Source organism: Schistocerca serialis, chromosome 9 (genome assembly GCF_023864345.2).
Source record: "Schistocerca serialis cubense isolate TAMUIC-IGC-003099 chromosome 9, iqSchSeri2.2, whole genome shotgun sequence".
Taxonomy (NCBI): Eukaryota; Metazoa; Arthropoda; class Insecta; order Orthoptera; family Acrididae; genus Schistocerca; species Schistocerca serialis.
The window spans coordinates 85672578-85688651 of NC_064646.1; the positions used below are offsets into that span (position 1 = coordinate 85672578).

Genomic DNA, 16074 nt, shown 5'->3' on the forward strand with positions numbered 1-16074 from the left:
GAGCAACAAGAAGTCATTACCATTGCAGACTTCGAGAAAGCTTATAGTTGTGTACAGGTATCTTCAAAGATGAAGATATTCAGGAATTCAGGCTCCATTCCAAATTAATAAAAATGGTAAAATTAACACTTCACAAACACCAAATCTAAAGTAATGCTCAGAGGAGAAATACCTAATCTGTTTATGATTGAAACAGGGTAAGACATGGAGATGGTTTATTGCCATTACTTTTCAACTGTGGTGTGGAGTACATGATGAGGGAATGGTACGAGGAAAATCCTAAAAATGTAAGAATTGAAACCTAGGAAGATCAAATAAACTTAAATTGTTTGTAAAAACAAAGATGAGGTGACTTACCGAACAAAAACGCTGGCAGGTCGATAGACACACAAACAAACACAAACATACACACAAAATTCAAGCTTTCGCAACAAATTGTTGCCTCATCAGGAAAGAGGGAAGGAGAGGGGAAGACGAAAGGAAGTGGGTTTTAAAGGAGAGGGTAAGGAGTCATTCCAATCCCCGCTCCTGGGATTGGAATGACTCCTTACCCTCTCCTTTAAAACCCACTTCCTTTCGTCTTCCCCTCTCCTTCCCTCTTTCCTGATGAGGCAACAATTTGTTGCGAAAGCTTGAATTTTGTGTGTATGTTTGTGTTTGTTTGTGTGTCTATCGACCTGCCAGCGTTTTTGTTCGGTAAGTCACCTCATCTTTGTTTTTATATATAATTTTTCCCACGTGGAATGTTTCCTTCCATTATATAAATTGTTTGTAATTCACAGATGACTTAGCATTACTAGCAAAATAACGTTCAAGAAGCTAGAAAACAGATAACAGACCTACAAAATATAGCACAAAAAATAGGGCTCCAGATGATTATTCAAAAAGACTGAGATAACAGTAGCAGATCATCTAGTAATCAACCACATAGCAGTAAATAACAGGAAATTAAAAGCAGTGGAACAGTTTAAATACCTGGGAGAAATTATAACACACAATTTGGATGTGAAACCTGTATGGCAAGAAAGAACTAATAAAATTAATAAAGCTCAAAAATTAATATGGTCTACATACAATAAAAAAGTCTCTCAATCAAAACGAAATCAAAACAATGTAAGTTGATGGTTCAACGAGAGGTGACATACCAAAATGAAACTTTTCAAATTCACTTAGAGAAACATAATGGACCAAATCCTAAAAGTAGAGAGAAGAATAACAAAAACAAACATAAATAAGAAACATCAAAGAAATGTACAGTGGTGGTTAGTGCCAAATGAAGTGGTACTTAGCAAACTGGAGCCCATTACAGATACTATAGGACATTCCCCCCACCTACATTATTGAGGACACCAGAAACCAGATTACCAAGAAAAATTATAGAGAAACTTTGGAACCTGATGCAACAGGTAAGATGGATATAGGAAATCAGGGAAGATATGGAAGAACTAGAATTAACCCTGAACAATTTGCAAAACAGAAAATTTAAAGACACTGAAAAACATAAAAATAATATGTCAACCAAAAAGAGAGACATGACCTACAATAAAAAGGGTATTTCTGTAGCAATAACAGAAAACCCCAGAACAGTGGATGAAAAAGTACTAGGTAATTCGAAAAGAATACTTACTGAAGATGACCAGAAAATGATTGACTGAAGTGCTCCAGTGAGGCTGTAAAAGCAGCAGCAGCAGCAGCAGAAGAAGAAGAAGAAGCAGGTATTGTAAATAACAGAAAGAGGAGCAATAACATACCATGGCTGCGTACATTATCCATTCATTTTCAGTGACAGTTAAAAAACTTGAACAGAAGGTCAGTTGCCCCCCCCCCCCCATGACATGGGAAGGTGATGGCAAGTATACTAGCAAAATTGTATTAGCTAGAAAACCACAAGTCTGCTTCAAAATTTCAACTTTGATCACTAGTAAAAGATACTACACAGGTTACATAATCATTCAGTAACAGATAAAGAAATTAGACAAAGAATGTCATTTTATTGTGTTGCTTTGATGATAATAGATCAGTAACTATCCTCCTCAAATTCTTAAGGTGATTTGAGTAAAAGTACACTTAGAGGTGTGGTAGGAACTAGGCAGGAACATGAGAGCAACTTGTGACTTATCTTCAGTTTATAATCCATTTAGGTCCTTCAGTTTTTGTTTGGAGATTTCACTCTTTTACCTCACCCCATTTGAAGCATCTATACAACAGGCTTCCTGTGTATACAGGATTGGGTAGGAATATTTTTTGTAATGAAAAACATAGGAATCTATCTCAAGGAACTTCAGTCTGAAACAGCTACACAAGGGATACCTTTGTGACCATTTCTTAATTTTTATGTTATTTTTCCTTTCTATGGTTATTTATTTTTGGCTGACATACCACTGATATCCTGCCAGGCTGAAAGTGTTGGCGTTAAAAAAGGTTTTTGCCAGGTGGGTTCCCATGATGTTGACAATGGCTCACAAAGAAACAAGAAAAACGGTATGCAGCACACTTTTGAAACAGTACGCGAATGGTGGAGATGAATTTCTTGGAAAAATTGTGACAAGTGATGAAACATGGCTCTATCATTTTTCACCAGAGACGAAGAGGCAACCAGTGGAGTGGCATCATGCAAATTCACCCAAGAAAAAAAAAAAATAAAAACCCCACCTTCTGCTGGAAAAGTTATGGCTACGGTGTTTTTAGCTTCCGAAGGACTCTTGCTTGTGGGCATCATTCCAAGTGGAACCACCATACATTCTGATGCATATGTGATGACACTGAAGAAACTTCAAGCTCGACTGAGTTGTGTTCGACCACATTGGCAAAAGCAGATTGTTTTGCTGTTGCACGACAATGCACGGCCACATGTCAGTCAGAAAACCATGGATGCGATCACAAAACTAGGATGGACAACACTGAAACACCCGCCTTACAGTCCTGACCTGGCTCCATGTGACTATCATCTCTTTGGGAAACTGAAAGACTCTCTTCGTGGTACAAGGTTTGAAGATGATGACTCCCTTGGGCACGCTGCCAAACAGTGGCTCCAACAGGTTGGTCCAGAAGTTTACCGTGCGGCTATATAGGCGCTGGTTCCAAGATGGCGTAAGGCAGTTGAGAGGGATGGAAATTATGTGGAGAAATGAAAATATTGTTCCTAAAAGATGTATCTACACACTGTAAAACTTTCAAATATGTAGAATAAAAGATGTAATAGAATGGCTGTCACTCAAAAGCTCAGTTGTAAGTAACTGTCTTTGCTATTTCAGTCAGTAGCATACTCTCATGGTAAAGTGTTACAGATGACACTTTTTATTTGTGAATGATTTTGCAATCATTTGTTCGTCCTCCAACATCATTAGAACAATGAAAATGATTCGTCACTTACAGCTGGTCATGAGGTATAGAGTTGACAGCAACCACTGATTTTAGATTTATGACACACAGAAGACAGTTCGTCTTAATTTTGACACATGAGGCTTCTATTAAAGTGAACTTTATTTCCACACCTGAAAGATCTGAAGATTAGGGCACTCAAAGCTTTATACTTTAGTTGCCTTCATCACAGGCCCTGGGAAGCGTACAGTGAACATCTGCTGGAAGAACTGTATGTATCCTGCCATGACTAAAATGTATTGTATAAGGGTTTTATTATGTATAAAGATCTTGGAAATGCTCTTAAACATGAGGGGATTAAGCTGGAAACATGAGCTTTAAAGACCAATCCTCGATATTAAATATGGTGAGCCACTGCTCAACATACAATTGCTTGACAAAATCTCTGGCAATCTGTATTGAAGCTTGCCAATCAATAGAACAAAATTTTGTGAATTGTTTGTGTGCAGTGAGTCTATTTGGGAGTCAGTCATGGCAATACCCAGTGACAATGTGGGAGGTTCGAATTGGTTTTTACTGAGGGATAGAGTTTCCTTTCCACCCTGGATACCCCAGAGGGCCGGTACCATGATCTAGACACTACTCAATTCTATATTCTTTGTAACTGAACCAGATTAATACGATGACACACAAATTTCACCCTGTGTGGAATTAAAACTTAATTCTACCACGCTCAGTGTCTTTTGGTCTGTTGGGTAGTCTGTTGGCATTGTTTTACTGGCTGCTTTTCAATATGTCAAGTGCCTTTTTCCAATTCTATAACACAGATTTTCTGTTGTATCTTCAGTGTTTAAGCCATGTAAAAGTCAAGATGATCTAACAATTTTCTTCTCTGTGTAGAAGCACAGTAATGTGATACAAAAATAGTTACACAATAAATTATAAACAGAAAAAAAGCTTTCACTCAGTTACAGAAATACTGACATCTCCATGTCACTTGGTGCTTATGGCATTGTTAACAACATGATTTACTCAGCTGCTCTTCATATTAATCCCATTGTAGAGTGACCTACATTGTTAAGTACCAAAGCACATTCTCATATCAAACTGGAGAAAGAGTTGCATTATATTAGTTTATGTAAAGGGTAAAATTAACAAAGGTAGGCGTGTCTTAACAAAATACAGCATGCAAAGGAAGTCCATAAGTTGAAACAAGTTCCAGCGTTATGTTGACACAAGAGAGTTGGGATTTGGGAGAAGTAGGCAAATATAAAAAGGTGGAGGGGGAGAGGGGTCATTTCACCTAAATACCCTCCCCACCCAACCTCTCCCTTTCCAGTCAGTCTTCTGAGTCATCCAATATTGCCTTTCATGATTTCCTCTCCTGTTTGTCTTCACATTTCATAGTAGCATGCACACCCAGTTTTATTCTCAGTTATTGGTTGTATATATTCCAGTCTGTCTACCCTGTAATTGTTGCTCTCTATTGCTCCCTCTAATACCATGGGAGTTACTGTCTGATATTTTTAACACATCCTGTCATCTTACTTATAATTATTATTTTTTTTCTATTCTGTGGACAGAATATTTTTTTCCACGTATTCCTTTCTTTGCCTGTTCTATATAGAACCCTTTCACTTCTTGTCAATACATGTAATTTTCAGCATCCTCCTGTAACATCACATTTCAAATACTTCAATTCTCTTTCCCACAGCCTAAGATTCACTTCCATACACTACTGTACTTCAGACATGCATTCTCAGAAATATATAATTTTGATTAACACCTACATTTGATGTTAAGCACACACATTTTTGCAAGGAATGCCCTCTTTGCATGTACCAGTCTGCTTCTTATATCTACCTTGCATTGTCTGTTGTGCATTATTTTTCCTCTAGGGTTGCAGATTTCCTTATTGATTTCTGATAATATGATTGCATCTTCAGACCATTGAGTGGCCCCTGTAGCAATCTGTGGAGACGTCAAACGTATGCTAGAAGACATATTCATCGACCATTGAACAGTTGACGAATGTGCCTGCTGTCATATGTTTGGTGCTGCTTGTCATCTCCACAGATCACCAGAGGAGACACTTTGTGGGATTACTGTGAATAAATATTATGTGATCAATACTGACTACTTTATTAGAATTTCTTCACTCTGTCTGCTGTACGATCCTTAATTTTGATGTTAATTTTTTTTGCCAATCTCATTTCTGCTGCTGCTCAATATTTTAGTCTTTGTTTAATTTACTATCAATCCATATTCTGTGCTTAGTAGATTGTCCATTCCAGTCAACGGACTGTAAATCTTCCTCACTTTTACAGAGGATAGGTGTGCCATCAGCCGATTTTATTGTTGTGTTCCTTTCTCCCTGAACTTAAATCTTGCTGATTCTTAGGAATACAGATTGAATCCGAACACTTTGTTCTTTTTCTTCCATTCTTGTAGCTGTCTCATGGTTCTTGTACATTTGTATTCAATGGTAGGCAATGAAAACCTTGTAACTCCATCTGTCTATGAAACCCCATAATTCCAGGAACTGGTAACTGCATTATCAAAGAGAGAATTGAAAGTTCATGGATTTCTCTAATCTGTCAATACCTAAACGTTCCACAGGTTGCAGCTGTATGTGTATTACTTTATATTATTTTTTAAGCAAGTGTTTTTGCTTCTCTGGAAAAATGTAATAAAATAGAATTAAGAGACTTTCATTGCCTACCAGCGATACTACTTGTCTTTCTCAATAGCTGGTATCCTCTTCTTCTTCTTTCTTTCTAAGGAACTCTTACATCTTGCACAATTTTGTGTTGTTTAATGTTTTCTATTGGTTGACAAATTCCATGAAAGTGTTGTGAAATTTCTTAAATCTTGCCTCCAGTATCAAGTGCAACAGGACTGCCTCATCTTTTCTAAAACCCAGGCTGTTTGTGATCCGACAGGTCCTCATTCCCTACTACTCCAATTCTTCTTGTACATGTTATTCTGAATAACATCTCAGATGCATGAACTGTAAAGCTGATTGTGTGAGAGTTATCACATTTATCTGCCGTTGTTATCTTTTGGAAAGTGTTCATATTATTCCAAACTTCTGATTGTATGTGTCCATTCTCACAGATCCACACATTAACTTGTATAATTTCTTGATTGCCATTTTCTCCATTAATTTTATAAATTCTGAAGGAATGTTACATCTCACTTTTTGCCTTGTTTGATCACAGGTCTTCTAAAGGCATTGATTAGCTTTCATTGTGATGAAAATGATCAAAAGACTGAATTGTTTGTATTAATTCATTCTTCCCCTACTTTCGTATTCATAAGGAATCCTACACCCCCCCCCCCCCCCCCCCCCCGCCCCCTGAAACCATTTTCTTATGCTGTTGATATTACTCTGTATTCCTCTGGCAAGACATGTTTTATGCTCTTTCCACATCCGTAATGTGGCTGATTTTATCCTATGCAATTTTTTAAGGATTGTCCAGGTTCCTTACTTCACTCAGACTCCTTATATTCCATGCTCCGACTTGTATAATGTTATGTGTTTGTTCACTTTTCAATAATTTTTCTTGTGTTCACCTTCCCACGTGGTAGTCACCTCTCAAAGATCGAATTAGGAGACCAAAATAGAATATTTTACCACTGGAAAAATCGTCATCAAACTTTTTTAGTTAGAGGCTACATTTCCTTTGTGTAAAGTAATGGTTTCAATTGCCTGCTGCATCCTCAAACTGTTAGTTGTTACTGTTTCTTCAGCCTAGGAGAGCTTTGCCACCCAAAGGGCAAGATAATAACCGACCCTGTACTCTATCCTCAACCCCGTTTTTGACAAAGCCATTAGCAAGAGGAGGGGGGACTTCTTGTACTAGATAGATTCGGTTGCTGTAGCTGATTATTTTTATTAAGAATATTTGCATGGCAAAGATCAGAATGGAAACCCAGGAAATGTGGATTAATAGTAAAACATGCAGTATCCAAACCGAGGGTACTCAGAATGTAACATTCCTGTATTTGATTTTCCTTTATTTGTAAAATTTGCTTTTGTCTTCAATTGTGTGTTCCTCTAAGAGTTGATGTTGTTGTTTCTCACAATTTTAAGAAATATGTAGTAGTTTTCTCTGATATCTAGGTATGCTTACATAACAGTTACTAAACATGTCATACATTTTCCAGACAAATAGTTCGAAAGGACTTCTGGCAAATACTTTAGACTAAAATGCAAAATAAATAGTGAAGTCTTGCTTTTCAGGGAAAAGGGAGACCAAAACGTAACCCAACTGGCCGTGTGGTCAAAACCATTTACCGACCGGAGGAGATACATCTACTGCCAATGAGTGCAATTCTGAAAGATCCTATAGAGTGTTCAGTTTGCTCTTTCAAAACGAAAGTGCGTAGCAACATGAAGCGACATTTAGGCCTGCATTTGGATCCAGATGTTGACCCTGCAGACATTCCCACAGTGGAGGTTGTAAATCCTGTTCCATGCCTTGAACGGAATGAAAAAATGTTTGACAAAATGACTAATCTGGCTGCCAGTTCTAATATTGGTGTTCCAAAGCCAACCACCTCAGGGACCAGTAGCAGTTCTGGCACTGCAGTGACTGCTGGTAGGTTTTATTTTCTTCACTTCAGCCATTGTCATTACAATATGGATAATTGTCTGAAGAGCAGTGTGAATATAAAATCTTATTGGTGATACTTTCCTTACTAAAATTTTTTCCAAGATACTAGTTATTTAAGATCTGGGTTTGGGTTAAACAATTCTGATAAGAGTTGTGAAACTGTCTTGGAAAGAAGGAAAATAATTATTCTTTGGTTTTCAATAAATATCTATAGTATTCATTAGCTGTGGAGAAATGTATATTGAATCTATGAAGCACATTTAAACAATTTGCGAGGAGTAAGGGACAACTAAGAAATATTTGGAATAAGTTTTACAATCTCCTTGTATCAGTAGAGGTGCAAGATAAACAATAACAATATAATTTAGTTGAACTGCCAGCAGTGTGTGTTGTAATGGATTGACTTGTTTGTAGGTGCAGCTAATGAAGAGGGACAGTTGCAACAGCAACAATACGTTGTACCACAATATGTGGAAGAGCACAGAAGATATGTTTGTAGTGCAGCAGGTTGCAGCTATCTTACCTGTAGCGAGGCAATGTTGAGGCATCACCTCCGTGCATTACACCTGGATGAAGTAGTCTATCGCTGCCCTCATTGTCCGCCTTCTGCGCCTGAAGTTCCTCTTGAAAGGCTGGGTGCTCATTTACGTATGCATGGCGACCGCCTTTATGGTTGTGCTCACTGTCCATACTTTCACTTCCAGCGACATATAGTAGAGAGACACCTTGTTGACCGGCACCCAGAAAAGAGAGCTTTTGTTGTTGTGATAAGAGAGAGTGAGGCCGCCCAAGCCCAGACCTCAACAGAATCAACAACTACGGGTGAGTATTACTTGTTATCCAGTCACTTGTTTCCATGCTTGAAGTTATTTGAAAAATTGCTTTTTCATTTACTTGGGATGGCATAAAACTACAACCAAATAAAAAGACAAAAAATGTAAACCTACCAGAAGAGGGAGGTAGGGGCGGCCTTGGTATGTTGCTAGACACATGCATAAGGTGTAAGATTTGGTAGCCTTTGATATATACCATGTGATCCAGTTCGCCAGATTACTAGGATTAGCTTTTTGTCAATCTCTACAAGGGATATTTTGTAAATGAACCCACACATTTGCAACAGAGAGCATGGATGGCACAACAATAGTGAAAATTAACTATGGGGCAGTTGAAGGCTGGAGGAAGAAGCAGTGGTTTCTTTTCATGTGTAGTGTCCTCTGTTTGTAAGTAATGTGAGCTTATAGTGGAACTTGTACACTTTGCATACGCTAAAGAATTGTTAAGGATTGAAAGTTGTGCATTAAAATTGAAATTTTGTAGTAAAAATCTGGCAGGCACTCACAGTGCTTTTAAATTATGTTATCAGTGAGTAAACCATGCACTGTATCTATTTCTTCTTATTATTTGCACGGTGGTTGTACAGTTACGACGAGGAAGGCTGAAAATGTCAATGTATTAATAGAGTTTAAAACTTTATGACAGACAACCTTGAAGAAGATTGTAGTGTGGAAACCGATGAAATTTGAAAAATCACAGGGATACCACCAATCCAGTATCCAAAATTCTGAAAAATTGTTTAAACTAAGGGAAAAGTTTGTACAGAATGGAAGCTCTCATTTTTTGACTGCTGAAGAGAAACAGAAATATCTGGACTTGCAGCCTTACAGAACTTGTAATTTGAAGCATTCTTACATCATATTCTTTCAGTTGTTGAATTGTATACTAGACTTTAAGCTAGAGTTAAAACCACAGTCCGACTACTTAGAGGCACACTTTCCCTGTGACAAAAATGGGCAAAGATCAAACAAGTGATTATCTTCACTAACGATCACGAATTGATTGTCATGACAGATAGGAGTTCCATAAGGAACATGTGTCACACAAGTTTATTATTGTGAATTCATGCAGTTACTCTGTAGAAAAATGCACAGTTGCTAACCAGTACACTGCAGATTTGAAAATTTTGTAACGAATAAGCTGTGCAAAAGCTATTGGGAAATGTTTTGTGGTCCTCATGATATGGACAAAGGTCCACCAAAATTTCAATTTATCCTCAGATTTGAAACAACTAAAACTTTGAAAAAAATTCTTTTTATGGTAGGACATTCTGCTGATCTTACCCTCCATTCCATAGATGAAGAATCATGGTTTCTTGAATGGATTCTTAAAACTTCACATGTGTTTTAACTCTGTTGTTGATAAACAAAATGATAGTTCAAGGATTGAAAAATAAATAAAGGTGATTGCTAACAAAGTATCAAGAAAAGAATCGATAATTACATAGGAATATCTTCCTTACCAGCAATCTATTGAATACTTCTAAAAAATTCTGCTGAATACATCTGAAAAAACTCGGTGAACATCCAATTAAATGAATATCAAAATGTTTGCAAGAAAGACAGATCCTGCATAGGATAAATATTAAAATTGAAGTCTAAAATTCACTGCAGTTTACTGAATTAAAAATATGTGTTGGTTTCAAAGAGATAATCGACTCTTTTGATGAGAAGCCATAAATAAAGAAACTCAAGAATTTAGTCATCTAAACTGGTAGAACTAATCTGTGAAATACTTAGACAATTTTTGACAAACAAACCCATCACCTGGGGTTCTGGGTGACTTTTCCGAACTTAATCCCTTTTGCTAAACCTCACCAGTCTTCTCCTTCACTACTCTTTGTTTCCCTTCAACTCTTCTGCCAGAAGAAGGAGCCACTGGCTCAGAAAATTTGCATACGTAATTCCTTTTATATGTGTGTTCTCCTGCTGCCACTTGGTGAGTGGATTTTGTATCGTTCCAATTGCATTATGTTTTCAAAAATTGATTCTTTTGGAAAATAAATAGACTTCGTCATGGAAAGTTACAAGAATATCACTAATGAGACTAAAGAAATTAATGTATCAAAGTAAAATGTGTATCAAAAGGAAAAGACAGATTGCGGCTTACGGTACAGAAGACAAGTCGAGCTGCAAACAGGCCCAATTAAGATGCTCACATACAACTTTCGGCCACAGCCTTCATCAGTAAAATGCGCGCGCGCGCACGCACACACACACACACACACACACACACATACACACACACACACACACACACACAAAGCAAGCATATGTCAAGTGCTCACGACTGCAACTCCAGCATCTCATCCGCAATGCAATCATGAGGGATGCAAGCAGCAATCTGGAGGGGGTAGGGAAGGAGAAGATGAAGGGGAATGGGAATGGGAAGGGATAGTAGTGTATGGGTGGGGGAGAGACGAACGCTGTCTGATGGAGTGTGCAGTGACTAGACTGCCAACAGGTGTAGCGTCAGTGGATCTGTTCGCAGAAGGCTGCAAATAAACAGGGTGGTAGATGAGGGTAGGGAGGAGATGATAGCACAGACGGGGTGGAAACTATTGGGTGGAGGATGTGAAGGCTGTACATTACTATAGGTTCAGGCTGGCATAACTATGGGAGCAGAGAATGTGTTGTAAGGATAATGCCCATCTCGCAGTTAAGAAAAGCTGGTGGTTGAGGGAAGGATCCAGATGGCTCAGATAGTGAAGCAGCCATTGAAATCAAGTATGTTATGTTCAGCTGCACGTTGTACACAGGGTGGTCTACTTTGCTCTTGACCACAGTTTGGCGGTGGCCAATCATTCTGGTGGACAGTTGGTTGGTAGTCATACAAGTGTAAAAAGCTGTGCAATGATTGCAGCAGAGCTGGTAAATGACATGGCTGCTTTCACACTGGCACCTGGGAAGGTAGGGTAAACCTGTGACAGGACTGGAATAGGAACTGCTGGGTGGGTGGATTGGTCAGGTTTTGCACCTGGGTCTTCCACAAAGATCATTGTAGCAAGGGGTTTTGATTGGGATTGGGAGTGGCATAGGAATGGACTAAGATGTTGTGGAGGATGGGTAGGTGACAGAACACCACTTTAGGAGGGGTGGGAGTGTCTCGGATTGGATGCCCCACATTTCAGGACCCCTGGCGAAGGATAGGGTTCAGTTGTAACAGTCTGGGGTGGTACTGGGTGGCAAAGGGGACACTCCTTTGTGGCTAGTCTTTGGGGGTGGTGGGTGGATTGGGGTGTGATGGGAAGTGGCATGGGAGGTATGTTTGCAGACTAGGTTTGGGGGTAGTGCCTGCCTGTGAAGGCCTTTGGAAGACCATCAGCATACTGAGCAAAGGAGTTTTTGTCACTGCAGCATCTGGAGGGGCATTCCAGACACCACCTCTGTGGATGATTTCCCACTGCCACCTCAGGGCACCGCTATCTAACCCCTATCGTACCCACAGTCATCCTTCTTGTCCACCCCTCATAGCAGGTAATCCCTGCCTAACTGATCTTTTCAGCTTGCTGCATCCCCCAAAACTCCCCACCAACCCTCCATGAAATCCAGAACTAAAACATTCCCCTGACATTGTTGTGAACCTTTCCACCAAAACCCTCAGCTCCACAGAAGTTTCAGTCCTATCCAAAGGGCTCACCTTTAGCCCTACATCCAAATTTAACCATGCTGGATTTGTCAAAGACCTATTTCCTCCTCCCAATCGCTGCCATGTGAGCACTTCTTCGCCACCAATCCCTCCCACCAAAATCATCCTACTTCCAACATTGAACCATGCCTCTTACAGTTCATATCACGATCCAACCATAATCCCCCCCCCCCTCCCCCCTATGTAACCACCCGCTGGTCACCTTCCAGGGATTCTTTACCTCCAACTTAGCCTCGCCATCACTCCCCAGGCCCCTTCCTCAGAACACCAACGTTTCAGTAGAAGAAGGAACAGCCACACTCAACCTCAGAACATATCCTGACCTAATTGTCCTACCTTCAGACAAAGGTTTCACCACTGTTACAAATTACTGTGACTCTCTGGCAGAAGGTCTCTGCCAATTATCGGACTCCTCCACCTATAAACTCTGCCATAGTGATCCCATCCCAGAAGTCATACACAAACTCCAATCCCTGCTTAAAACCTTAGGCCCTTCCCGGAACATCTCCACTGAATCTGTTCCTCTCGTCCCCCCTGTGACACCCAGCACCCCACCTTCTACATGCTCCCAAAAATCCACAAACCCAGCAATCCTGGATGTCCCATTGTGGCTGGTTATTGTGTCCCCACTGAAAGAATTTCGGCACTGAGTGACCAATGCCTCTAATCAATTGCCTGTAATCTAGCCTCCCATATCAAACACATCAACCACTTCCTTCACCGACCCTCCACCATCCCCACCCCTGTACCTCCTGAATCCCTACTTATCATATTGATGCCACCCCTCTTTACACCAACATCCCTCATGCCCATGATCTTACTGCTCTTGAACACTACCTTTCCTAGTGTGCTGCAGACTCCAGACACACTACTTCAATCCTCATACACTTTACTAACCTTATCCTAACCCACAAGTACTTCTCATTTGAAGGGAAGGTATATAAACAAATCTGTGGCACAGCCACGGACACCTGTATGGCACCCTCCTATGCCAATCTTTTTATGGCTATCTACAGGAGACCTTCCTAGCCTCTGAAAACACCAAATACCTAGTCTGCTTCAGGTTCGTTGATGATATTTTCATGATCTGGTCCCAGGGCCAAGACACCCTATCTTCATTCCATGACAAGTTCAACACCCTCTCTCCAATCTGTTTCACATGGTTCTCCTCATGCCATCTTCTTAGATGCTGACCTCCTCCTCTCGGATGGTCCATCTGCACTATGTCCACATTAAACCCACCAACCACCAACAGTACCTGAATTTAGACAGCTGTCATCCCTTTCACGCCAAAAGATCAGTCCCATGTACCCTGGATACCCGGGGCAGCATATCTGCAGTGACAAAAACTCCACTATTCAGTACGCTGAGGGTCTCACCAAGGCCTTCACAGACCGGCACTATCCTCCAAACCTAGTCCGCAAACAGATCTCCCGTGCTATTTCCCCTCCCACCATCTTCAAAAATCAGTTACAAAGAAGTGTCCCCTTCGTCACCCAGTACCACCCTGGACTGGAACAGCTGAACCACATCTTTTGCCAGTGCGTTGATTACCTACAATCTTGCCCTGAAATGAGACATCCTACCTGAGATACTCCCCACCCCTCCTCAAGTGGTGTTTGGTCGCCCACTCAACCTCCACAACATCCTAGTACATCCCCTATGCCACTCCCAATCCCTTGCCACAATGATCTTATACCTGTGGAATACCCAGGTGCAAAACCTGCCCAGTCCATCCACCCAGCACTTCTTATTCCAGTCATGCCACAGGTTTGTCCTACCCCATCATGGGACAGGACACCTGTGAAAGCAGCCACGTCATTTAACAGCTCTGTTGTAATCATTGCCTGGTTTTATTTATTGGTATAACTACCAACCAACTGTCCACCAGAATGAATGGCCAAAGCCAAACTGTGGTCAAGGGCAAAGTAGGCCACTCTGTGGCAAAACATGCAGCGGAACATAACATATTTAGTTTCGATAGCTACTTCACTACCCTAGCCATCTGGATCCTTTGCTCAACCACCAGCTTTTCTGAACTGTGAGATGGGAGTTAACCTTTACAACACATTCTCTGCTCCCATAGTTATCCCACCCTGAACCTACAGTAATGTACGCCCCTCACATCCTCCACCCAACAGTTTCCACCTCGACTGTCCTACCATCTCCTCCCTATTCCCATCATTCACCCTGATTATTTGCAGCCAGTCTTTCCCTGCATATCTGTCAGTCTTTCCCTGCTCTTCTCCTTTCTCGTTTCTTTTTGCCCACCTCCCTGCTCCACAATCTCCTGATGCTGCGCCTGCTGGCAGTCAAGTCACTGCACACTCCACCAGACAGCGTCTGTCTCTCTCCCCACCCATACACTACTATCCTTTCCCCTTCCCCACCTCCTCCAGATTGTTACTTGCATCCCACGTGATGTTGCATTCCAGCCCGAGATGCTGGACTGATGACGGTTGTGGCCGAAAGCTATATGTGAGTGTCTTTTAATTGTGCCTGGCTGCAACTTGACGTGTCTATGGAAAGTAAAATGTCTGGTATTTTCTGTTGATACTGTTCTGTATGAAAATGTAACAGACATAGAAATGAAATCTTCTTGGAGCAGGTAGCCAATAGAAATCCTTAAGTCCCCACAAATAAACATAAAATTTTTACTAATTATAAAAAAGAACCTAAATTTTAATAATAGGATAAATTGGTTGGTTGGTTTCATGGAGCACTTGCATGATAAATCTTAACAATGTGGAGTGAGTCATGTTACAGTCAAATAACATTCATTTGTAAATATGGCTGGATGCTCACTTTTTTATTTATTTATTTTTAAGTATACAGATGAGAGTTTTTAATTCCTCACCACCATCTTACAAATAAAAATAAATAAAATTCTTCTGTGAAATATAGGGGTTGTCAAGGAGAAACTTTATCCATTTGTTTTTAGAGATCATACCTTGCTGTCTGATAGACATTTTATATTATAGAGTAAGTAATCAAACTTTGGTTGCAGCATTGTGCATTCCTTTTTATGCTAAAGACAACAGTAATGTGGAGTTCTATCATTTTTTGCTTTGCTGTTGTAATTATGTATGTCATTTCCCTTCAAACTGCAGAGGATTATTTACAACAGATGTCATGAGGGAATAAATATATTGTGAAGCAGTAGTCAAAAAACCTAACTACTTCAGCACTGTGAGGAAAAAATAGATTCCTGCTTACTGTAAACATGACATGCTAATTTGCAGACAGGTACAATTAAAAGACACATTATTTTTAGTATTTTATCCCTCCTCAGCAACCCTAGTTGTACATATGTCGAAAAAATCAGCAATCAGTTGCATAAAAGAAATTTAATTTCATAACCAGTTTTGGGCACTTAGTGCCCTTCTTCAGAAGGGTTATACCTATTGCATTATTTGTGTCAATACTAAGATGCATACAGCAAAATGGAGTTCATAGTGCCTAGAACCACGGGATTGCGGCTGTGGTTCTAGGCACTATGAAACACAGGACCACGGCATTTTGCTGTATGCATCCTATTGTTTACACTCACAGATAATACAGCAGCTATAACCATCTAAAGAAGGGTGCTAAGTACCCTCCAAAAAATTTCTTTCATGCAATTGGTTGCTGATTACTTTGATACATGCTTACA

General features: G+C 40.0%; 1 protein-coding gene across 1 annotated transcript in view; it reads left to right on the forward strand.

The window, feature by feature from the left end:
* LOC126418470 (uncharacterized) overlaps positions 1 to 16074 on the forward strand; it is a 146507-nt gene that overhangs the window by 91383 nt on the left and 39050 nt on the right. The window contains exons 14-15 of the mRNA XM_050085244.1: positions 7568 to 7925; positions 8355 to 8762. Coding sequence (XP_049941201.1) covers positions 7568 to 7925; positions 8355 to 8762 — 766 coding nt within the window. The remainder of the gene's footprint in view (positions 1 to 7567; positions 7926 to 8354; positions 8763 to 16074) is intronic.